General features: G+C 38.2%; 1 protein-coding gene across 3 annotated transcripts in view; it reads right to left on the reverse strand.

Annotated features, from left to right (window-relative positions):
- pdlim2 (PDZ and LIM domain 2 (mystique)) overlaps positions 1-25,610 on the reverse strand; it is a 55,619-nt gene that overhangs the window by 16,490 nt on the left and 13,519 nt on the right. For all 3 annotated transcript variants that reach the window (XM_061906698.1, XM_061906696.1, XM_061906695.1), the window contains 5 exons: positions 21,927-22,048; positions 20,218-20,369; positions 15,905-15,974; positions 15,212-15,363; positions 12,799-12,862 (listed from right to left, as the gene is read on the reverse strand). In XM_061906698.1, the coding sequence (XP_061762682.1) occupies positions 12,799-12,862; positions 15,212-15,363; positions 15,905-15,974; positions 20,218-20,369; positions 21,927-22,019 (531 nt within the window). In that variant the 5' untranslated portion in view covers positions 22,020-22,048. The remainder of the gene's footprint in view (positions 1-12,798; positions 12,863-15,211; positions 15,364-15,904; positions 15,975-20,217; positions 20,370-21,926; positions 22,049-25,610) is intronic.

Here is a 25,610-nt window from a genome sequence, read left to right on the forward strand (position 1 = left end):
ATATCACTAGTGACAATCAAATGTCAATTCAAAAGGCAACATTTTTTTTCCACCACCGTGTTAATAAACAGGATTTGGCAAAAACTACAGCCATTTCCATGGATTTTTTGGGGGTTAGATGGTACATCTGAAACAGAAAAAACACATTAAATGTGGGTGTTCATGACAATGAAACATGTGGATAAACTGTATGAAGTTATTTTCTCTCATTCCCTCGTTATAAATAAATGTTCCAGTCTGCCGCACTACCCAAGAAATACATCGATCTTCTGCTTCACTTGACTTTGTGGAGCAAGGAAGAAATCATTATCACATTTTGGAGATGAGCTGTAGAATGGTGATGTAATACTAAGTCTTGGTATTTCTTCTAAGCAGAAGAGAACAGAACGTACAAAACAAAGTGAGTCCCTTCCTTTCCATATTTGTCACGTGTCAAAGTTGGGTAGTATTTCATTCAAACTTTTTCCCCCAGCCCAAAGTTGGTGTACCTTTACTTGGCCTTCTGCATTGCACTTTACAATACAGCAAATGCACTGATGCCGAACCCTGGCATGTCATAAAACAGCTCCTATTAACACTTAATAACTGCAACTAATAAAGTAAAAAAAACATTGCAGCAAGGACGTGTTACATAGTAAAGGCTCAAGTAAACTGTTGATATGCTGAAACATGGATGTATGCAGAGCAGTGTGCATGTTTTCGATTGCACTTTTATATTTTACACATGTAACAATGTGTTTTAAATCTCTAACTGGTGTTGGGAGATCCTTTGGTACTATATGTGGACCACAATCTGCCGACCTCGGTAGTGCTTTGTAAAAACATACTTGGATACAGAACCTTTATTGGACCCCATCATGTTGTGCATGTGTACCCAATAATCTGTTCAGTATGTACAGAGGCACCCTCAGTTGTTAAACACACCCTACCAATTCATTTCCATTGTGTCTGTGAATCCAATTTAGAGATTAAATTATCTATTTATAACAAATGGATCCTGATGATCGCAACTCAAGTGTAAAAAAATTATGATCACAAGTGTTTAAACAAACACATTATAGTACCCTGGGATAAAAGTTTATTTTATTCTGTGACGCGCCTCGTACCTCAAAAAACTATTGCAAAAAAGCGCCACCCGTTGGAATGAATAACACATTTTCATTGGTGTTTGGCACTCCGAAAAATGTTTTAACATGTTACACATACCTTTTAGAAACAACAACTAACTTGTATATATTATATCAAATCCTACAACTATAGTAGTTTTATGAAGTAATGTAGTAATTTACCTTCTACGGCATCTCTTTCACGCTACTTTTCTGGCAAACACACAATCAGCAGCAATTCCATATCTTCATGGATAAATGTGTGCCGTTTAAATATTTTAACTTGTCGGCTGGCGTTTTCCACTCACTCTTCTTCAGTGCTACGCTACAACTGCTTCAACGAGTTGGTTACATACTCTGCCATGTTTTTGGAGGATTTTCTTTAATTCAATGAATATGATTGGCTTCTTCTTAGCACTGCTTCAGCACTGTATAATCTGAGTGTATAATATTGCCCACAGCAAAAGACAAAAACAGGAACTGGCAAAACTCAAATGAGGGCAGCTGTTTCAGATCAAGGCCAATTGTGATGCTAGGGACAGTGCCAGTGAAAGGGGCCTTCAGTCTGGCTCCATGCAAGTCCCTCTGCATCATCGTCATTACCACCCTGCAGATTCAATTACAGGGCATAAACCAGCACTGACTGTTGAAACGTTTTATTTTGGGATGACTGGCATTGCCATGCAAAATCAATCTATTCAATGTCTAATCATGTGAGACCAACAAAGAACAATGGCATGCAAATGTCAAACTGGGGAAAATACTAATTATACCACAAATAATAATGGCAGTGTGTATGTAAACATGTTTTTTATCCAGTGGTTCCTTCAAGCAACACACTCCTTTCACTCACTGTCACTGATTGAACCGGCCTTGTAATTATGTCTTAGCACCAGCATATTACAGCATATTCATATTCTGTGACAAAGAACAGTACCTATGACAACACACAAATCATGAGTTTATGCCACAAATGAATATATTTCATTGAAATACTTTAGTTTTTATACTCTATTGACTTATCTAAGAGTGTCTGAGGGTCACAGATCTTAGGCACTTGTAGAGTTGGCTTAAATAAAACAGCACCTTGACCTTGTTAATCTTATTTTCTTCAGTTAATTATTGAACAATTTACAATGGGTCAAAATTGGAGCCTTCCAGGACTACCAAGTAATTTACACAGTAACCTTTCAAAGTCAGACTGTCATTTCCATCCTTCATAATTCTCTGTAAATGTACAGTATTTTCTTGGCTCAAGTTTAAGTAGTGCAGCAGCATTCATTAAGTGACGGATCATTGTGATGCCAATACTAATCCCGCCGCCCCTCTCAATCCGCTGGCCACACACAATGAGGCTACTTCTAATGTTAGCCATATGTAGAAGATTAGAAGCAAAATGAACAACAAACAGAATGAGAGGCAACAAGATGACGAGCAGCGTGCCAATGACTTCACAAAATAATGAAAAATCATCAGCATTTTCTAAGCCTTTCATTTAACACTCACTATTTAGGAATACACACTTTGATGTGCAGAAATTGACACATTACATCACATTACAGTGGACATTTTGAGATTCCTGTATACTGTAAAGCTTGTATCCATTTAAGGTTTCATTATAGTATTGGTGGTCTGCGGAGGGCCACACATTGCATGTCATACAGTAAATGATAAAATGGGTTGTACTTGTATAGCGCTTTTCTACCTTCAAGGTACCCAAAGCGCTTTGACACTACTTCCACATTTACCCATTCACACACACATTCACACACTGATGGAGGGAGCTAAAGCGCCAACCAGCACCCATCAGGAGCAAGGGTGAAGTGTTTTGCTTAGGACACAACGGACTTGACAAGGTTGGTACTAGGTGGGGATTGAACCAGGGACCCTCGGGTTGCGCACGGCCACTCTCACACGCCGTCCCAAATGTACTATAGGGAAGGGATTCAACCTATCCTGAGCGCAAGAGGGAGGGAGGGAGGGTGAGGAGGGAGGGAGGGGGGGGGGTATTTGCAATGCAGTCTGCTGAAAATGATGGGAAAGGCCACTCTACAAAGCAACTATGAATGGTAATTTAGATTTTTCCGGTTATGGTTTCCCTTTTGATTCTGCTTAACGATTTGGTTCCTTATAAATTCTTATTTCTAAAAAAAATAAAAAAACAAAAAAAAAGGTAAATCAACATCCGTTTTGATTATAGGTAGCATGACCTTACAAAGTCTAAAATGAACTCTCAAAAGGCACATGCATAGAGAAAAACATCACGTTTTTCAAAATATATGTAAGAAATAAATAGTCTTCTATAGAATTTACCAAAGTAAATTCCACGTTATTTGTTATTTGTAAATATTAATGGGGGTGGCTTAAGTTGGTGGAACTTCAGAACATGCATAAATCACAAAGTTTGGCTTCCGGGTAAAAATTCAGTACGAAACCTAAAATGTACCACACTATACCCTTTACAGGTGAACTTCATTTTGCCAGTGAGTTCCTTCTTGAAAAACAACAAGTTGTGCAAAAATGTGTTGAAACATTGAATCTCTCTCTCTCTGTATCTCTCATTTATTCTTTAAAAGACGCACAAATGCATTAAGAAATAGTTCATTACATATTACTTTACGGGAAGCAATGTGGTAGGTCTGTGGTTTCCCAGAGACGCATCGTGACTGGAGAGAATACAATACAGCTGCACAGTACAAGGGGTACAGCCAAAAACACGTCATTTAGAGAGGAATTTTGCTGTAAGCAAATTAGAGAAACAACATGCAAAATGTTTGTGTATAATTTAGACAGTCACAAAAAGAAACAATTATCTTAAAAGAAATTACATTTCAGCCATGGCCACATTTACCAAAAGACATACATGTCCTGTGGGTGAATGCAGCAGCGACTTCTTTGGAGTCACATTTACACTAACAGTATGCCGCCTTTAAGTGCAGTACAGTACTCTGATTCACTGAATGAATGTATTGTTTGACCAGCAAGAATAATATTGTTTTACTATATTTATATTTTATTTTGAATTTACATACATTTAAAAATATGTATTATACCATTTATTAGATAGTGATCAATTAGTTATTCTCCAGCCAAAGGTGGCGGTTTTTTATTCAATCCTCAGTACCATGTCATGTTTTGTTATTGTCAATAGTGCTGTGTGCGTCTGTCATCTTCTCTCATTTTTTCTTTTTTTTTTGGTGTAGAGCCCTTTGTTTTGCCATTTGCCTGTGCATAAAAAGTGCTGTTCTGTATGAACAAAGTTTGATGAATTGTTACTGGCTGTCAAATGCCCATGTATAATATATATCTGTGCAAGGATCATAATGGCGATATGCTGAAAAACAAAATGTAAATTTATAATGCAGATATTTACTTTATGTTTTTCTTTTTTTATGATGAGAACTTTGCTTCACCTCCCTCCCCTGAGCATAGGTCACAGGAATATTAGCTGACATGTTTTTTGTTTTTTTTTCTGGCAGAAATATACAGAGGCCAGGAACAGTTGACTATTTTCCTAGACAACTTTTGGAACATTAACATACTGTACAGCGCACATAACTTCATAAACCGTACTGACTCGTAAAAGCTCATCTCTCCCAGCTCATGAACCGTGCAAGGTTGGTACCCCTCGTGAGTGTGCCGGGGGGCTGCGCAGCAGGGTGAAAAAAAAAGTGCCCGAGTTTGCTTTTCCACTGTAAGTGAAATCGGTGGGGGTGAAGAGAGGCATGCTGCCTGCACAGTGGCCACAACCGCTCTAAAGCTTAAAGGCTGCAAGTCCATGCCAAAAGGCCTCACACTGTCCAGTCACAGGGTGCACCATACACAGAAGACATCCCTTCAACGTGGCTACAGCCCACACTACTTCTGACACTGGCTCAGCTTACACAGCACAGCACTAGACAGCCAAATCAAATAGCATAAGAACTAAAATAGTACCTTTTTAAATTCCCCAAGCACAAGCCATTCAGCATTACTAGTATACAATAATGGGTAAATCTTGACAATAAAATGGAATCCATATAAAATGCGGCATAGCAAAGTGTGCCCTTACAGAAAAAATAACGCTAAGTAAAATTTTTGTACGTTGATTATTAGAGTTGCATGTTTTGCTATATTTTGCAGGCGTGCCTAATGTTGTGGCTGGTAGGTATGAAGCAACTTTAACCTTGGTATTTTTAGGTGTTTCCAGGTATTTTGCTGCTACTCGCATCACTGCATAATTTTCTTGTGAAAGACATCCCTGTTTGCCGGATGCATTAAAAGCGGACCTGGAAAAGTTAAGAGACCAAGGTTGCAGAACTGGATTTGAAATGTACTTTCTGTTTTGTGCCTTGAAACGGATAAACAAGTCCCCTTTCATCTAGTATTCGTCCATAACATTTCTGCTTGAAAAGATTCTGCATTCATCACTTCAAGCAACATTTGTAAATTTTACAATATAACTAAAGCAATGCATAATTACTAAACCGTCGCATGTGTGACATATGAGTGTTTATGCATAATTATACGCGCTCATAATATAATCATTTTAGCGTAGTCAGCATTAGCAAATATGCTAACACGGTCAAGAGTGTCTGTGTTTGCATTATTAACATATAATGGAATTCTTTTTGTATTGATTCAGCTTTGGAAATTCACCAACATGTCACAGTGGAGTTATTGAGTTTGTTTTGCTGATTGGAGAGCTAGCTTCAGCAGGTAGTGGGTCCATGACAATGACTTCTGTTTTATTGCTGTGTGACAGCCACCGCTTGGAAACAATTAAAGGTATCTAAATTTAAATTAACAAAATCTTTCGTACCGGTATATATCAGCGGGTTGTAGTCGGTGCGGATAATAAGTGTACAAATTTATTTATTCTAAAATTTGGTGGGTGCTGCTTAAATACTTGTGCGCTCTATGGTCTGGAAAATATGGTATTAATTTTATTGACATCAAGAGTAAAAAGAACGCATTGAGACAAGAATGAATAAAACGGAAATTAGTCTCTGCTCAGCAGAGGGGGAGGTGTCCTGCCAATAGAATACAGTATACGATGATGCCCATATAAGTAATAAACTGGCCACTGTTTAAAAAGCCCCATTGCAAAACACAGCGTTGAAGCCTTCCAAAACTGCATGCAAGCTAATGCCCAAATGCACGAACCATATGATATGATGCTTTAACATTGATTCACACAAGTATCCAACCTTGTAACAACATTGATAAGTCAAAACATTAAGAAATAATCATAGGTCCCCTTTAAGCAGTTTTCTCTGAGCCAAATCTAGACTTCTGATACCAGCCTATAGTACATGAGCTCTACTCCATATTGTCACACTTCATACTGTATATGCCACACATAACTACATGCAACACAACCCTCAGGAAGCTAAGAAGAAACTCACGGGGGAAAAGCAAACAGTTTAGGCCTTAACGACAACATCATGACAGGCTGCTTTGTTCTGTAACGGTTATGACAACAACTGTGATAATAAATGCTCTGAATCCTGACGTTGGCTGACAAGTAAAGATACAATCTCATATTAGCCTTGCAGGAATCTTTGATCCGTCATTGTGGTCTACTCCCTGATACTAAAGTGTGTGAACTCAGTGAGTTCACACACTGTCATGGCATGAAAAGAAAAAAACTGAAGGGGACAATTAATTGAGCACCTTCAAAAGAGGATATACAGTTGGGATAAATTATATATCCAAATCAATGAAAACGGGCTAACAATTTTCAAAAGTTATTTTTGCATTAGTCTTAAATGAAGGCCGGCTATCAGGGAAGACTGGATGATTGCCACTTTTACTTCAGGATATAGCGGCACCTCTAATGTTTCCTGAAAAACATGTACCGCATTTTTCGGATTATAAATCGCTCCGGAGTATACGTCGCACCGGCCGAAAATGCATAATAAAGAAGGAAAAAAAACATATATACATCGCACTGGAGTATAAATCGCATTTTGGGGGGAATTTATTTGATAAAATCCAACACCAAGAATAGACATTTGAAAGGCAATTTAAAATAAATAAAGAATAGTGAACAACAGGCTGAATAAGTGTACGTTATATGACGCATAAATAACCAACTGAGATTGTGCCCGGTATGTTAACGTAACATATTATGGTAAGAGTCATACAAATAACTATAACATATAGAACATGCTATACGTTTACCAAACAACCTGTCACTCCTAAATCGATAAACCCGAAGAAATCTTCTTCCTCGATGTCGCTTCTAAACAACTCTGACCACTCCAAAGGTATGCGCTGCTTCCTCTTGTGGTTTTCTGCTAAATATTTCACTAAGTCCAGTTTGTAATCTGCAGTACATAAATGATAGATGGGTTGTACTTGTATAGCGCTTTTCTACCTTCTCAAAGCGCTTTGACACTACTTCCACATTTATCCATTCACACACACATTCACACACTAATGGAGGGAGCTGCCATGCAAGGCGCTAACCAGCACCCATCAGGAGCAAGGGTGAAGTGTCTTGCTCAGGACACAACGAACGTGACGAGGTTGGTACTAGGTGGGGATTGAACCAGGGACCCTCGGGTTGCGCAAGGCCCCTCTGCCACTGCGCCACGCCGTCCCCCATGATTTCCTTTTCGGTGCCATTTTTGTTCATCCCTTCTCAGTTTTTATAATTTACTTCCAACGATGAAATGATCCATTTTAATAGCTACGGCAGTAACATATATCATTTAGCATTCCATGACCCACAATGCACTTTCTGCCATGACCCTCCCCTGCCGAATTCTTATTGGTTGACATGTGACGATTGCTGACATTTTCTTCGTCTCTTCCGCGAATGAGATAAATAATATTATTTAACAGTAATGTGTTAATAATTTCACACATAGGTCGCTCCGGAGTATATGTCGCACCCCCGGCAAAACTATGAAAAAAAACTGCGATTTAAAGTCCGAAAGATACGATAAAATGGACACTTGACAACTGACTGTTTCATTATTAGCTACACCCTCTCAGAGTTCATGATCAAAATACACTGTACAGAACTGATCAAATTTTAAACATAGTAAACTCCAATGTCTTTAAGTAATATTTTAGACTGTATTTTTTTGCATAGTTTATCCAAACTTTTAACAACCAGGGCAATAGTCTTACACAAAAATTGGGCATATAGGGCACAAATAGCACTTATTTCAGCGACATCTTGACATTGCAAATTGGTGTGATGGTACAAGTACAGTTTGAGAATGTCAGCAGGCTCCTTGGATTCCAAAATGTGACAACTAACCCCCTCTTCAAGCATCCATCACACAAGGACTATCCTTGTAATGCAAAGGGAAAGCAAGCACAAGTCGTACATAGCCTGGGCCCATCACAGCCTCTATTGTACAGAACATTTTCTCAGGATACCTAACACCCTGGAAAATGGGGGATACTGTTGCGCACATCCCTCTGTGCTCACTGAGGAAGCAAAGACAAGTGTGGAAAAGCTTTTTAGGCACCTTTCAGATCGGCTGATCACCTGATATAGCAGTGCTGTTCACATCTCAGTCGGGACAGAGGTCCTTGTCATGGAGCCGCCACATCTCACTTTTACTGAGCTGCAGTGTTCCTGCCAGCCCAAGCAGCATAACGTACACAGCGGCCAAGGCAGGCCTCTTCCCAGTCTTTTCCCCATGAGGCGCTCTGAAAGAATTCAACTCACTAATCACAGCGCTGCAGTGGGACGCTAATCATTGTAAAACCTCAGTCGACAACCTTGGTGGAAAAAGGTCAGCCAAAACCCGGAACTCATCCACCAGGCTAAAATGATATACACTGAAACCGTCACTCACAGATGGCAGGGACAAAAATTACACTTTATATCAGCTTACATACCAGAAAAAGAAGGGGGAAGAAAAATACTATGCAGTGGACAGGAGATCATCTCAAATTGCAGTTTAGTCAAAAACAAAAATGTGTTGACTGTAAAATTCTGAGGAAGTCACAATACATTTATGATAAAAGAAAATGGAATAACAGCAGATGACAATTATGATCCCTGCATAGTGATTGACTTTTTGGTGTAATTTGTTCCTATATTGTAAAGTTAAAAAGTTAAGTAGTGTAAGGAGATTTAAAAAATTTAAAGTGTCCCAGAAGATAAAAGTCAAATGAGTGGAGTGATGACTTAGTAAAAGGTAAACAATGAATAAAAAACATGAAAAAAAAAAAAGAGTGGGCGTCACTAAGAATACCACAAACGTGACGCCGCCTCGAACAGACAGCCATGACAGGAGCAAGTCAATTCCAAAAGGTTGAGTGATGGAAGTCTCTACCACAAGTTGCCATTACACAACTCTCATTGTGCATGCCTTTTGAGTATGTCTGTGTGTTTAAAGTTTGTTTCACCGTGGTTTATTGGCTGCAGTTTCAAAGGACACAGTAGGTTTTGGAGACACTTCCAATGAGAAATATTACAATGAAACACATTGTTAATTCCATGAGCTCAAATACAGCGTTATTAGAAAGAATACTAGGACTCTATCAATCAGACAATGACATGACATATGAGTCCCAAAATGTACTAAGTACATTAATTGTCTATTCAATGACACGTTCACTTCTCTTAAATACACTTTTTGACACATTGGTTTGCCAGAGGAAGTCAGAACTATGACTAATGCTGATCACATCACCATGACACATTATATTTTCAAATGATTTAATTTCTTCAAGCTACACATTAAATGGTCATTATAGAACCTAAAACCCTACTTCCATTTACATTCTCATTAACATTCCTGGCAGTAAAACTCATTCTCTTACGCTAGTCTGTTTCAACACTGGGTAGCTCTGTCGTCTCGGTTTCAATATGTTGTCTGTTTAAGGCATCTGAGTGAATGTCCCATATCGTGCTTGAGTCAGTTGGATTAGCCTTGAACAGATTCTAGTACTGTAATCACATGTACATGTACAATAATCAGCTCTAAAAACAGCTTGAAAAGTACAAAACAACCCTAAGGTTTTGCAAATGTATCAAATGTGATATCAAGGGAGATTTCTTATTGCATTCCTGACAAGTTTGCTGGGGGCTAGATGACATTTTTTCTCTGACGCTATAGCGCCTATCCTCATTTGGGTCAGGGGTAAACTGAAGACTATCCCAGCCTACTTCGGGCAAGAGGACGGGTACACCATAGAAGGTCGCCAGCCAAGCATCCCCTTAAAATACACTGCTGGTTATGTAGTTACACGACAAGCAGCCAGGTGCCGCAAAATGTGAAGGCTGCCAGATAATCAGCAGAAGTAACCAAGACACATTGTTCCATCTAGTCGGCTACACAGAAGCGTCATGGAAGGAAAACTCAAGCACAGAGCTGACAGTACCCAAAGCAGATTCTGTCTCTGTCAGTTGGCTATCATAAACGGATACCAACCAAAATGTAGAGTAGTTGAGAATAGGGCTGTCTTCAAATAGTCACAAATGTTACGATTCGATTTGAAATCTGATTCGACAATCAACATTGCTTTTGAATTATTTGATATTAAAACCACACCTTCCTGAGGCGAGTTAATCACCCCATTTTATACAGCAGGTGCAATAGAGTGTGTTTTTTCTTTAAATATTAAACAAATATTGCGTGCAGACTAATAATTTTAGAGAGTAAGAGATAAATCTTAGTTTTGGCTATCTTTTCAGTCTTCCTTAAAGTGGCCACTACTTCCAGGAGTGACGTCACATCTCTAAAATCAATTGGCTGTGTTTTTTCCATGTCTGGAGGATGTTCCGACATTGCGGACGTTATTGAGGCTCGTCAGGATGCGCTCTCGCCGCCATGCCTCGACTGTTTACTGGAAATTGGACACAGTGCGGGCACCGGGGCGCAGCGCCTCGCCCCGGAGGTGTAGCTCTCCTTTCGCAAAGGTAAATATCCCACCGTAGGTTCATATTCAGAAACTATGCCACAACTGTCATTCCTCTATTTAGTCAAGTTTGATGTCATCTTGGTTCTGTGCCAGAGCCATGGTCCTCACAAACTGTGTTTTAGTATTTTTGAGATGGAAACAGTCCTAAATGAGCTCTTTGTTTTTTTTCCTCTTTAAATGTAAAACTGCATTTCTTTCCATGTACCTTTACTAGACTTTTGAATAGTCACATATAAGTGCTACAGCACATCGATATGTTACTGACACCTAGTGACCAATCAATATACACTACCACATATCATCTGTTAATTCTCTTAAAAACAATATAGATTCCACTGATCGTCAAGGATGGGTAAAATATAACAAATCAGATTCGACTATTAAGATATTTAAAGTTAAAAGTACCAATGATTGTCTCACACACACTAGGTGTGGCAAAATTATTCTCTGCATTTGACCTATCTCCCTTGATCAGCCCCTAGGAGGTGATGGGAGCAGTAAGCAGCAACGGTGGCCACGCTTGGGAATCATTTTTGGCGATTTAAACCCCAATTCCAACACTTGATGCTGAGTGGCAAGGAGGGAGGTGATGGGTCCCATTTTATAGTCTTTGGTATGACTCGGCCGGGGTTTGAACTCACCACCTACTGATCTCAGGATAGACACTCTAACCACTAGGCCACTGAGTATGTTTAGTCGAAAACAAGCCTTGTTGAGAGTGCATCAAGCAAAATCAAGGTAGAAAGTTCAATTAATCGTGATTCAGATTTTTGCTCTAAATGCCCAGCCTATTCTGTATCCCATTGTATTTGTCAACAGAACAAATCTCAAAATCGTGGACACATTTTTAAAATTGACCCTTTCACCCTGAAACCTCAAGCGAGGACCACATGTTTTGAAGTTCAAACCTCTGTACATCTATGTAACTTTATTAAGTGTCCACAAGAGTTATAAAATAGGCAGAAATTCCTTCTGCCATTGCAAGGGGTCTTGTATGTTTGTCCTGCTCTGTCATCTCATATGTTCAGTCTTCAGTGAGGCCAAGCATGCACACATAGCTGAAATAGCTCACAATGAACTTTCCCACATCTTCTCTCTAAAGCTCATCGATGGCTATGCGGAGGCCTGAGTTAGCCCCTTTTTGGATTTGTTGCAGGAGTTGTAAATAAGCACTACATAGTTTGGTGACATTCACTTGATGACCCCAAGCCTCCCCTTACCATATTTCACTCATTATGTAGACTCATAAGTCTCCTTACAAACAACTATAAGTTAAGGTCATTGTTTTGACGACAAATATTTGCATTTGATTGAGCAGGCTGTGACTTATACAAGATAAATGTCAGACCTTTTCTGTATCCAGCTGTTACAGTAAAACAATGAACACACGAGAGCATTAGAAAAGGGAATGTGACACCTTGAAGAATAAAAGCTGAGATCTAAAACATGCTAATCTTACAGAATGGGGCTAGCCCTGTTAGAATAAACAATCTCACACAGTGTTAATCAGGACAGGACATGAGCGTGCGAACAAAGTCCTAAGAAAATTATTATACCTCATAAATTTGATGACACAATCAAACGTACAGATGAGCTTGTCTAGCACATTCTACGGGGTGTACTGTACAAAATTTTACAGTAGCACCGGGAAAACTATGCAGACATATTGACTTTTCCTTCATCTTGTGGGTGAATAAAAACTACAGGTAAGTACATTTGATCACTACTTTTTTAATGCCAAGAGTAAATTAATGGTGGTCATCTTCATCAGAGTGTAAAAATGTACAAATATCAAATTAGTTAAGTGTAAACCTACCTGTGAAAGTGGCCTGGGCAGTCTAAAACTCTTCTCCTCTGGCGACCATGAGCGTATCTGAACACTAAAATGTAAGGACAGCAAAAAGGTAAGGGATTGTTACATATAAGTTCATATCTGGACAGGATATATAGAAATATCAGGTTGTGGCCCTTAGGAGTTGATTTTTATACTATACTACAAAATTGTGCTAAAAAATGAGCATGACTGACAATGAGTGTGTTGACAGTAAGGTTTTCTCTTAATGTATTTGATTGTGGCGGTGCGCCACGGCAACATATTAGCCACCACACCTAAAAAATTAGGTTTTTTTTGTGTTTACATGAAAGCAAAAATATGATGTAATATAGCGTCCAGATAAAGAGACACAGTCTGGCGCTCTTTTTAACTTGTTTTGCCAATTGTATGCCAACAACGGGCCCAATTCTAACAAACATTGGTAGCAAATTTTTAAGTATATTAGAGATACCTGCTGACAGCTATCTTTGAAATTTGAGATGATACTAGTGTCTTTTACGGAGAGAAAAAAATCCCAGCAGCGCAAAGCAAGTATAACGTCAGGCTCTCTGCAACCCGCTTTTCGTTGCAGACATTGAGCGACAGAAGTAAAGAGTCTATAAATACGAATACAGTGTACAATAACATCAGAAAAAGATGCTAGATTTGTTGCCAGTCATTTTTGATAAACGACTGACTAAAAACGATTAGAGAAATTTCTAGAACAAAAAAAAGATTAACGACTTACATTGTACAAGCAGCATCAATTGAATAACAAAAAAAATGCAAGAAAAATCGGTTTATAATATAATTAGAAAAATATATGTTTTAAATGTATGTATACATTTTTTTTTTGCCTTTTTAAAAGAAAATATGCATCATAACAAAAAAATGTGATGACTTCATATTGACCACGCCCCCAACGCCATAGGTATCTTGGCAATCTGCACAGTTAAATGTTTTTAGTATTTACATTTGTACTATATGTATAAGGTCCAGTATTGTAACTATTATAAAATGGGCAAGCCATGATTACATTGAAAATGTGAGATGATGGGAAACATGTAGATTTTGTGGAACCCATACTTTAAAAAATGTACACCTGGACAAGACTGATTAATGTACATGGTTACTGTGAAAAAACGAAATGTATTTAAATACTGTGAATGTGACTGGCCAAACACCTCTTTAAAGCCAAACATTTTGGACTTGACCTGTGGCCTATGAAGTTGGCACAGAGAGTGAACAAATGAGCAGCATACAATAAGTGTGGTGAATGTTCCACATTCTGCTTTGTTAAAATGAATGCAAATGGAGGAATGTGATATCGTGTGCATATTCTTTGTTACTACAGTAAAAGCCTGTGGCTTCCACTTTGTTATTCCCATACCTATTGACACTGGATGCTGCAGTGTCAAGAGAGCACTTTTAATCCTATTCAACTTGTCAAATAGCACACTTCAAAAAGACTCTATCCTCAAATGGTTATACAAGCTGAAAGACAATGTAAATAGTCTGACAATGTATTCCCTCTGTGAAACCTTTTTTCCAAGGTTTTGATTTTAACAATGATTTTATATTTCAGTTAAACTTCATTACGCCATTGCAGCACATTGTTTTGTTTTCTGTGACTGGTCATTGAGCGACAGAAGTAAAGAGTCTATAAATACGAATACAGTGTACTTTGTTTTGTTTTCTGTGACTGGCAAGTAGCAAAATAAATGTCCCTTAGAGGACAACGTAATGTTAGAATGGACATCTTTTTGGGGACTTCTTGCTCATGTGATCCAAGATGGCTGATGCGGCAGTTTGTGTCTTCATTAATAAAACAATATACAACGCACCACAGGTTTATAGCAGCCATAAAAAATATATGCAGCAGAGGCATCTATTACAGTATCGTAAGGTTAAATATTGCCATACCCCTTAGATCATGACTTTGAATGAACTAATTTGAAAAGATTGTAATTAGGGATTATAGTGTGATCAGATACTCAGTGTTGGGCCGATATTGGAAAAATGTACTGGATCGGATACAAGGAAAAACTAATATATCCCACCTGATCCACAAGCCTATATTAAATGTATCTACTTTAGTTTTATATTAAGTAAAGAAGAAATATAAATTAGAAAATAAAATATAAATGTATTTTTGACCCCAAAAGAATACAAAGGTATCAGGTTTATATCGGCAAAGAAAAAGCGGAATCGGGACATGCGTAAATTGCTATAGAGAATAAAAATGTCTCTTAATATCAAATGGATAACAAATCGAAAGGAAATACTATGTTTTATGTAATGTTTTTACACGTTTTACCACCAGTAATTATCTCCATCCAATTTACAACTGTTGAGTCAGTCAGCGCCTTGTTAAGTTTTAAAGCCGTAAAAAAACTTCAAACAAGTGAGAAACTACCTTTTGTTGGTGGTGGCTATCAGCCCATCCTTTTTCCCATCAGGACTGGCAGGAGGATTTGGTGAATAAGGCCCAGGTGATCGTGATGCAGGGCTGGAAATGGTGTACTCTTTGTAGTTCTGGTTCTCGTCTCGACTCACTTGTACCGCCTCCTGCAGACATACCACCAAGTTTATGTAACACTATTGGATGAATGGAACTCACACATTTCTTATTGCGTTTGGTGGTCAAAAGAGTTACGTATTAGTGTACTGGAATTGCGCAAAATAAAGTATTACAAGGCAACCCACATAGAATGATAAAACATTGTTTTAGCTTTCTTCCTTCCATCTTGACGGAAACGATACATGGATATGAAATTATGCATGTGGTATAATAAATGATAAATGGGTTATACTTGTATAGCGATTTTCTACCCTCAAGGTACTCAAAGCGCTTTGACACTACTTCCACATTTACCCATTCACACACACATTCACACACTGATGGAGGGACCTGCCATGCAAGGCGCCAACCAGCACCCATCAGGAGCAAGGGTGAAGTGTCTTGCTCAGGACACAACGGACGTGACGAGGTTGGTACTAGGTGGGATTTGAACCAGGGACCCTCGGGTTGGGCACGGCCACTCTCCCACTACGCCGTCCCAATAATAAGACTGGTAAATGTGGTTTAAGACAGACAAAACATTCTAACCTGAAATCTTCCTGTAAGCTGTTCAGGGGTGCTGATTCCGTTTGTCTGCCGGGGGCTGGAAAGTTCCGCTCTAGACACACAAATCCAAAAGTGTTAGAAAGCTACTAGTATTGATCCGACTTAATTGAATTCGGATAACCCTAAACTAAACAATTTTTAAGTGCAATAACAAAATGAATCATTTAAAAATTGTTTAAAAATGTACCGAAAGAAAAAAAGCCCTTTTTTCTGACTGGAAAACAATATTACACTATGGAACATTTTCGGACTGCTTCGGATTCAAGTACGTCTGTTGGCATCTGACGGTCTTTAAAAAAAATATTCCTTAGACAGGTCTCTTCTTTCCAACTAGTCACTTTCGGTTTACTTAAATAAATAAAAAATGCAATCTGCAAGCAATTTGATGATTACATTTGAAGGCAATACAGTGGCCAATGAAAACACGCGGTGCCCCCCTGGCTGCAGGGCCAGAAGCTGACTGGCTTTTGGTCAAGCCTGAGGTAATGAGGCACAGAGGAAGGCCCGGATGCCTGCGGTAAATCACCCAGAAACACACTTCATTGCTTGGGTTTGCAATACCATGTGCAGGAAAGAGATGGCAAGACGAGGAAGAGATATCAAAGCTGAAAAACATTTCTTCTCCTGAGAATGTTGGAAAGTGCCATGGCTTTGAAATACAAACTGAATAAAAAAAGATTCAATTTTTCCTTTCAGCTTCCACCTTCAGCTGTGTGAAGTGACGAGTCGTGGTCAATAATCAGATGTATTACAGGTCAGCGATTACATCAGTGTTGAGTCTATAAGCACTGACTTTTCCGTTACAAAGAAAAATGTGCTTTTGACAAAAATGCTGACTGTGACTTCCCCCATAGCTGTTATCCACATAAATCAACACTTGACTAGCTAATATAAGCTCTTCATAGCTGTCATCAAGGGGACTGAGAGTTTAACTGCCTGAGGCTGATTACTTAGATGTGTGCATTGTAAGAATACCTTTCACACTCTGAAAATGTGTAATAATAAACATTCCAGACTGAAGTAAGGCTGATTCAATTTCACAATATTCATCCATCCATCCATTTTCTACCGCTTGTCTCTTTTGGGGTCGCGTTGGGTGCTGGAGCCTCTCTCAGCTGCATTCGAGTGGAAGGCAAAATTTGTTTTTATTCAAAAGTAGTGATCAGGTTTAAAGCCAAAGCAAACTTGCGAGGAAAAAAAAAAATTGTTTTTCCGTAGTACTAAATTAGCTACTTATGAAGTGTTGACTATTATTACAAAAAGCAGATTTGCAAAAATTCCTTGTAAACAAATTGATTTTTTATGAATAGACTACAAAAGCGAGTCAATTTTAAGTGTCCAAATGACGGACGTTAATCCATGGAGTTGAGGGGGCACTAATGATGCTGTGTTTGGCGTGTTTCAGTTTGTGCCGTCTCCTCACTCTGCGGGCTCGGCAGTGGGCATTGCCATATGTATGCCTGCTGTCACTAAAATACGTCAGTGTTCAACGTAAACAATGATTTCCTACTTCCAATTGTGACACGACAAAGACGCATCCCATAGAAGACAGCTACAAAAAGTCTGCTGCCCAAGGTAAATGCTGAGCAGTGTTACCTTATTTCATAAAACTACTGTAGCCGTTTGTAGTACAGTACATGCTATAGGAATGTTTTTGAAAAACAGTATATTTTATCTCCAAAATTGTTTTTCTTTTTAAAAGGGCATGTTTCATGTTTAAATTGTGGTGTTTTAAGCAGGCCAATAATGTGCAGGGATGATTTGAGATACGAGTGTTTTGAGTTACTGTACGAACTCGGTCCCATAACCAGCTGGGTATTTAGAGGTACTACTATACTTGTGTTCTTAAAATACTTATTTTATACTGAAACACCTAAAAGCATATAGGACAAATATTAACTACAACAGTCTCCAGAGCCCAACCCAACCATGAGTGAAACACGAATAGAAAAAAAATAGCAGTGTTGAGATGGTTTTAAATTTGGGGGGCAAGTCCCATTAAAATTAATGGAAGATGCTTCACTCCTAAGCTTGCTGTATTACTGTCAACAAGGGTCTTAATGTTTAGCAAAGTGTCACTGATTCTGTGGTTAGTATAGCTGGACATTTTTAACATTCCACCTCAGCTCACTCATGCCTGGAAGTCATTCAGGTGCAGCTTAGCCTGACTATAAAAAGACTAAAGCAATAGCACAGATGTACGTTGCACGGAAATCCGACAAACGTGTTAAAAGCTTTGTTAGAGGATGTTAAGTGAAAGGGAGGTCGAAGATCAGTACACTACTATCAAATTCTAAAACATTCTAAGGACATTTTAAATAAAATCAGCAATGGCATTAGATGTCGTATGTATGGTCATTTTAATTAAACTTATTGGTGTAATAATGACATGGCCTTCAAATATAAACTAGCTTTCGTACGTGGTTATAAATCCGATATGTAGCCGATGCAACTGCAGTGTGACCGTTTGAGTCAAATTCAACTGACCTGTATGTCATCAAAGAGCAACAAATGTCTAACACTTGGCTAAAATAAATATTGCTGAAAGTAAATAGTGGAGGAATGAGTAGAAAACAGGAGATATGAAGATGCTTTACAATTCATGTAATATCCCAACTCTCCTGCCTTCGACTGCTCCTCTAAACATGTCAAAGCAAATGCCCCACAAACAGAGAGCCAAAATGATTGTGATTTTCCTTCCAAATCATCCATCCATCCATTTTTCTACCGCTTATTTCCTAATCACTTTCGTCAAAAATTTCGGGAAAGAAAAGGTTAACTGAAATTGCTACAAATGCACTAGGACTGACACCTACTAGAACTGGAGCCACGCCTACATCCGTTAACCCAATGCAGCGTGTGTAACGTCATGTGTGCAAGCAGCTCAGTACGGGAGCCCATTCCGTTCACAATAGAAATAAAAAACAATTATAATGTTAAATTAAGTCTTTACACAAAATTTCTCACAACACATCCAAATTAGGCATTATACTCTACTGGAATGTGCAGCATCTATTTATATGACTGAATGCAGACAACCTTCTCTAGTCATGGTGCAAACAAAATCTAAAAAAATCCAACCAACACACATTGTAAACAGACATGGTCACTGAACTTTGTGGATATTATAAAACACATCCAATCACCGTAAAAAAAATAAAATCTAAATTAAACCCATTTAAATCTATTACAAAGCATGATGGGAAAATACTTAACACTCTCCACCATGTTTGGTATATTTTAGCTGCTTGATAATTCTAATTGATTACAAAACTTTTGCATACTCATATACATACACACACACACACACACACACACATACATACATATACACATATACATATATATATATATATATATATATATATATATATATATATATATATATATATATATATATATATACACACATATACACAAACATATTTATATATATATATATACATATTTATATATATTAGTTGTTACTTTACATGCAGGCGGCTTTCGGCCCGCTACCACATTTTTCTAGACCAATGCTTCCCCCAAGTCAAAATGTTTGGGCACCCCTGCTCTACAGTGTGAACAAAGCCATTGTAGTAGACACAAAGTACCCTCTCTGCTTGGGCCATGTTTAGTGGTTTGTGTTTAGCTGGACAAGAACAAAAGATACATAATAATATTACAAACCATTTGAGAGTTTATGGGACTGATTAAATGGCTGGTGCTCCACATCATCTCAAACATTGGGACTGTAGACATGGCAGAGCTTTAAAGTGGCACTGTCCCAAGCAAACAAGTAGTGTGAGTGTTTCTTCTGGATCAGGGGCAGACATGAGGTCAGCAGAAAAAAATCTACTCACAAGGACATTGGACATCCAAGGAAGAAACATGTGAAGGTACATGTGCGTGACAGCTTCTGAAAGTGTGGCTGTAACCAATAAGAAGGCAAGATCATGTCTAAGAGGTATCGGGAAAACAGGGACAAGAAGTTGAATTTTGGGGGTACCTTTCATCAAATTGCCAGCCAAGATCAGGGCTTATTGAAATGGAAAACCTCTTTAAATTCCCAAACACGTTCTTTGAAGAACCAACAACAGTGTGGCTCCAATTCAAACTGGTATTTCCCCTGATTGCAATCACTTATTTGTGTTTACAGTGTGATAATGTAGAAAAAGGGAAGGAGGAGCTATAGAAGCAAGAGTGACTGTAGTGCATAATATCAGGAATGTTTATAAACCGTATATAGTATCATATATATTTTAAGTTCTAAATTCAATTGTGGATATCAAAATATTTTCATTCGCGGCACATACCTCTCCACCAGAAGCTGGAGATGGGTCTTGGAGTTCTTGATTTTATTTTGGGCCTCTACATTTAGCATGTCAGCAGAATTTTCCCCATTGATGGCCAAGATGACATCACCTAGTTGGAGAGCTGCTTGCTCTGCCTTGCTGCCTCCGTTAACCTGTTTAAAACAAAAAAAGAATGAGATAAACGTGAATCCCACTCAAATTCTGTAAATTTGTCAACAACAGACATTTTGCATTAGCAAATAAATAAATGAGAGAAGATGTCTTGCTACTAAATTAACTGTAGGAGGCTTACACTTCATAACACTACCTTTGTGTCGATAGTGTGGATAAACACTGGAAAAATAGATTACAGCAGGAAAAACTTGATGGTTTGACCTTTGCCACTAGCTTCATTGCGTGTCAAAGCCAATGCCACACGCCCACATCAGTAAATGGGACTAAACATGAAGTCCTTGGCACTACACTCTTAGCTTCGTTTTTGTGTTCAAGCCGTACGTTCCCTGGCACACACAATCTCAAATACTTGAGCCAAAATCAATATACACTTTGTGCATATTGTAGCCTGATATTTGCTGCAAAATGTGCCTTATTATGAGCCTGACTTTAAGCTCACAATTAAGAATGAAGACAGGGAGGAGGTCAAAGAATGCAAAACATTATAAAAGGCCTGGGTAGTGTGTGCTTTTGTCTTTCGTCTCTGGAGAAAAAATTGTCTGCAGAGAGAATGCCAGTCACTAGGCAAGCAAGAGGGCAGAGGGGCCATGCCTGTGGGACGTTAAGAGGCAATTAAGTGTTGCTGCGGTGACCCACAATAGTGGGTGCCTTTTCTGATCGGGATACGCCTGGATTCACATCAACTAAGCGCATTTGGGGGTTCTATTCTGAGGTCTTAGCACAAGTGAAACAAGGAGCAACTATCATTCAGGCATCCAATAGTGCATCCATATATCAGTGCCCAGTGCCAGCAGCTTCACATCATCCAGTTTAAGAGATTCTCAACTGCGGATGGGGGAGAACCCCAGACGACTAGCCATTAGTCAAAGAGGACTACCGTTTTCTGAGAAGAAGTTTGATCTCTCACAGCAGGACTTTGCAAGAGTTCACCGAACCTGTTTGATATTTGAGACAAGTAGATACACTAGTGGTGGCAATATTTATGGAAAGCCATGCATAGCTTGTCAAGAAGGCAAACAAGAAATGCTTTTGAAGTAAAAAGAGATTTAAAGTCAGGTAGTGATCTACCATAAGTTAGACTCTGAGTGCTGAAGAGCCGCCTTGGATTGTGGGTAAATAAGGCAAGTTGACGATATGCGATTTATAACTCAGCAAGCTTATGTAAGCATTACTGCTGCACATGTTAAAGCATGCATGTTATTAATGACAAAAACACGTATCCGCACTTAAACACATTTAACTGTGCACTCTAGGCCAGGAACACCTAACCTCCCACCTCAACTTCCACTGTAACTGTAATCAGTGGTTTCCTTCTAATGTAATCTATTTCCATTCTATTCTAATGGGTTGGGGGAGTCAAGGAAATAAGTATGAGGCAGGCTCTGGATATAAACAAAAGACCAGCAAAGGGACGTAGCGAGGAGGAAGTTGACTTTGCATGGCACGCCATTACAGCCTGTGTTTTGACAAAAACAGAGGATGTGGTTTGATAAGGCACAAGGAGGTTCAGCGGCAGAGCGAGTCGTGACATATACCTTTGAGATTGTTAAGGCCTTCTTGAAATCCCTTCCTCCGACTATTCTGAAGCCCCATGGTGATGGACCACTTAAATTCACCGTCAGTGCCATTGATCAGTCTGCCGTGCACTCTTGAGAACCTTAAATCAAAACAAAGATTATTATTTCACATGAATGGGCATCCCACACGAGACATAGATTAATGTATACCTGCTTGCTTGGAAATTTTAAAGGTTTGACGTCAACAAGTGAAGACACTAAACATTGGAATCTGCCTTTTATCCCCACCAACACGTCACATTGACTTGCCTAAATTTTTTGACAAACTGCATTACCACATCAAACAGGAATGGCAGGAATCTACAATTAAACTAGGTACACATGACTACTATTCAAGCACCTGCAACGGCAGAGAAAATACATACTTTCAATAAATCTAAATGAACCTTTGAGACAAGGAAAATACATGAAAGTCTTTCATGCACTGGGACTTCTATCCTTACCTATTGTCTACAGAATACACATGTGCATTACAGTATATGATAGCCCTGTAAAGTACAGTACATTCTATAGGCCAGGGCCAGACAGCATTGCTTGAAGTTAGGGGTGGGTACCGGTATGTGAACCGATACGGTACAAATTAGGAATCAATAGCAGTGCTCAGCGGTACCAAAATTTGGTACATTTGACAGTGTTAATAAATATATTAATCAATTGTTATAATACAATCAAATTTTTTATGGCAGCATTAAAAAATGAGCCGATTAAGGTAAGTTGCTGAATCGGTTGTTACATTTTGTTTTGTTATCAGATTTCAATTGCAAGTATGTAAGTTGCAATTAGTTGCAAGTCTCAGATGTTAAATGGCAGTAGTGTATATTATGGTTTTTGGTGTGTTGGCTAGTCTGTTCAGTCTTTGCTGAATCTAATCTTTTGTTGGGAACTATCCATCCATCCATTTTCTACTGCTTATTCCCTTTTGGGGTCTTAGGGGGCGCTGGCGCCTATCTCAGAAATTGTTAATATAAGTATTGCACTTAAGCAACATCGGTTTGATTCCAACATGCATCTTAGTTGTAATTTTAAAATTCAGAAAGTGTTGAAATCGCCATGTAAAATCACTATTGCTAATCAGTAGTCGAATGTCACTAGCAAAACCTATGTATATTTTCACCAAACTACCACATTCTTGAAAAAGTCGAGCCCTTAATTAAGGTACGTCGGAGAATCAATTACTTTGGACAACGAAAATTGCCACATTACCGACAATTAAAGAGCAAAATTCTTGGAATGCTGCTTGGGTGAAGAAAAATGCGTTCCTTTGTATTTGGAAAACAAAGCGCAAATTTAAAAAGGCACGATTGGCTGAGAGTAAGTATGCAATAAAAACTGTCAATCGTCAATACCCCATGGCTGTTCATTATTTGAAAGTTGCAGTTGTAATTCTATAAAATTATCAGGTATAGAGTATATTGCTCTCTCAATTAGGAGGGGAGAACGGCTTAAAACACTTCAACGACAGACATTTTGGATTTAAACATTGAAAGCTACAGAGTACCCAGGTCTGAATGGTGAACTCTATTTCTCTCCTTTTCTGTAAACTATTCCTCTCTTAAAAATGTGAGGTCTGTTGTCTCTCCCATAGGTTCTAAGAGACTTAATACTTATTATATGAATGCATATATCATGTACATTTGATTGTCTGTTAAAATGATGATGTAAGATTGTGTGGTGCAGATTTCTCTTTGGATTTACATATTCAGCAATTTTGTGATCATCATTATTGTTATTTTACCATTAACAGGTCATGCTGATCAAGAGACCACCCACCTACGCACACTAAACAGCTGCCTCTAATTACCCACCTAGTTATCCAATGAATGCAGCCGACTGATGAACCATGCCCTAACGAAAGCCTTTCAGGCATAATTGCGTAGGCATGTTATAATTAGATTAGCCAAGTACTAAAATTGTATTTTTAATAATTTCAATCATTATCCTCTTGAGTGCCTCATATTTATTCTTATAAGTTCCTGACGGGTAGTTTGGCTTGGTCTGCTCTGTGCTGCTGGAGTGACCGACAAGTGCCAAGCGCAAAGAGTTCCGTAACATGACAACGTTGGATTTAACGTCAGATTTGGTACCAATCCCTACAGGCAGTGGGATGGCGTATTAAAAAAAATGACCAACCATAATGTTAGTGGAAGATATTGTAGATCTTTGGTCTATGCCCTGGCAAGAATGAGTCACACATGCCAAAGTGATTAAATCCTATTAACCTTCCTCTTGTGTTAGCTGTCTTTTACCATCTCTTATGTTAACGGGTCGGTTTTGACCCATGTTTTAAATCAGCTGTAAAATACACTAAAAACAATTACCTATCATTCAATTTGTTTCTCATCTCTTGGTTACGTTGTTAGGCTTCCTTATCCTTGAAAATATTGGTTTTAATATTTTTGGTTTGGGGCATTGGGCCTTATTTTGTCAGTATACCCCTCGATTTCAATTCTTAAAAATGGTGAAACGAACCTCAAGAGAATCATATAAATAAAAAAAGGTTTTTGTGCTACCTAACTATTACTAAGAGGTATTAGAACACATCTCTTAAATAAATGTGTTTGTTTTTTTTTTTCATTTTAAGAATTTTAACTATAGTAACATCTATGGTGTTATGGGTCAATTTCGACCCATATATATTTACTTCAAGATAAAGGCTAAAAAGTATTTTCTTCAGCAACAGAAATCCAACATCAAACAAACAACCAATCAAGCAAATGAAACCAAGAGAAATAGATTACTAGTTCCAAAACTAATAAAAAAACAAAATCAGAGTGGCAAAAAGTGACACTTTTAGTGTCCGTCTTTTGTTTGTTTTTGTACAGGATAACAAGGTAAAATGAGTATCTACTAAAGCTCACATGATTGGGAGAGGAGCTGGCTGTCAGTGTGTTCAGTTTTGGCTCTTATCATTGCTTTATCATCTTATTTTTATAACCGGGTCGAAACCGACCCTAACAACACCAAGGGCATAATTTCTACCAGAGCATTTTATAATTTAGTGAAAAAAATTAAAATGTTTTATTTTGTTGACAAAGAGGTTCCTGACAAAGTCAAAAAGCTTTGATGCAAAAAAATAAATGTATGTGGTATTTTTATGATTTAAAAACTAAAACGGGTCGGTGCCGACCCTAACACAAGACGAAGGTTAATAAAAAACTACTGCAAGCCAGTGATGTCTTTCTACAACACTCATCAAACTCATTGCATATTTGTAAGCCTACAGCTCCATTAATTATATAATCTGTGCATGTCCTGTACGTAATATAACTGTTCAATTAGTTACACTTCAGCGTTAGTGTATACTTTATAATTGTATATTTTCACATTCGACTAATAATTACTAAAAAAAAAACCTATAAGACAAGCAAGGTGAATCTTTCATAAAATTGTGTCAACATGAGCATCAATCTGGATTTATGGATTTGAAGAAGTATTAAAAACAACAATTAGGTAAACTAAGCAGATCTCAAATAGATCAAAACATAGTAAACATAGTTAAATAGTCCAGCGCTTATAACATCTACAGGAATTCAAAGTCAGAAAGTGACTTCAGACTAGGGATGTGAATCTCACAACTCACAATTCCAATTTTTGTGGCGACGATTCGATTCTTATTCCAACACAATTTTCGATTCAAACCGA

The sequence above is a fragment of the Nerophis ophidion genome, linkage group LG07 (genome assembly GCF_033978795.1).
Source record: "Nerophis ophidion isolate RoL-2023_Sa linkage group LG07, RoL_Noph_v1.0, whole genome shotgun sequence".
Lineage (NCBI taxonomy): Eukaryota > Metazoa > Chordata > Actinopteri > Syngnathiformes > Syngnathidae > Nerophis > Nerophis ophidion.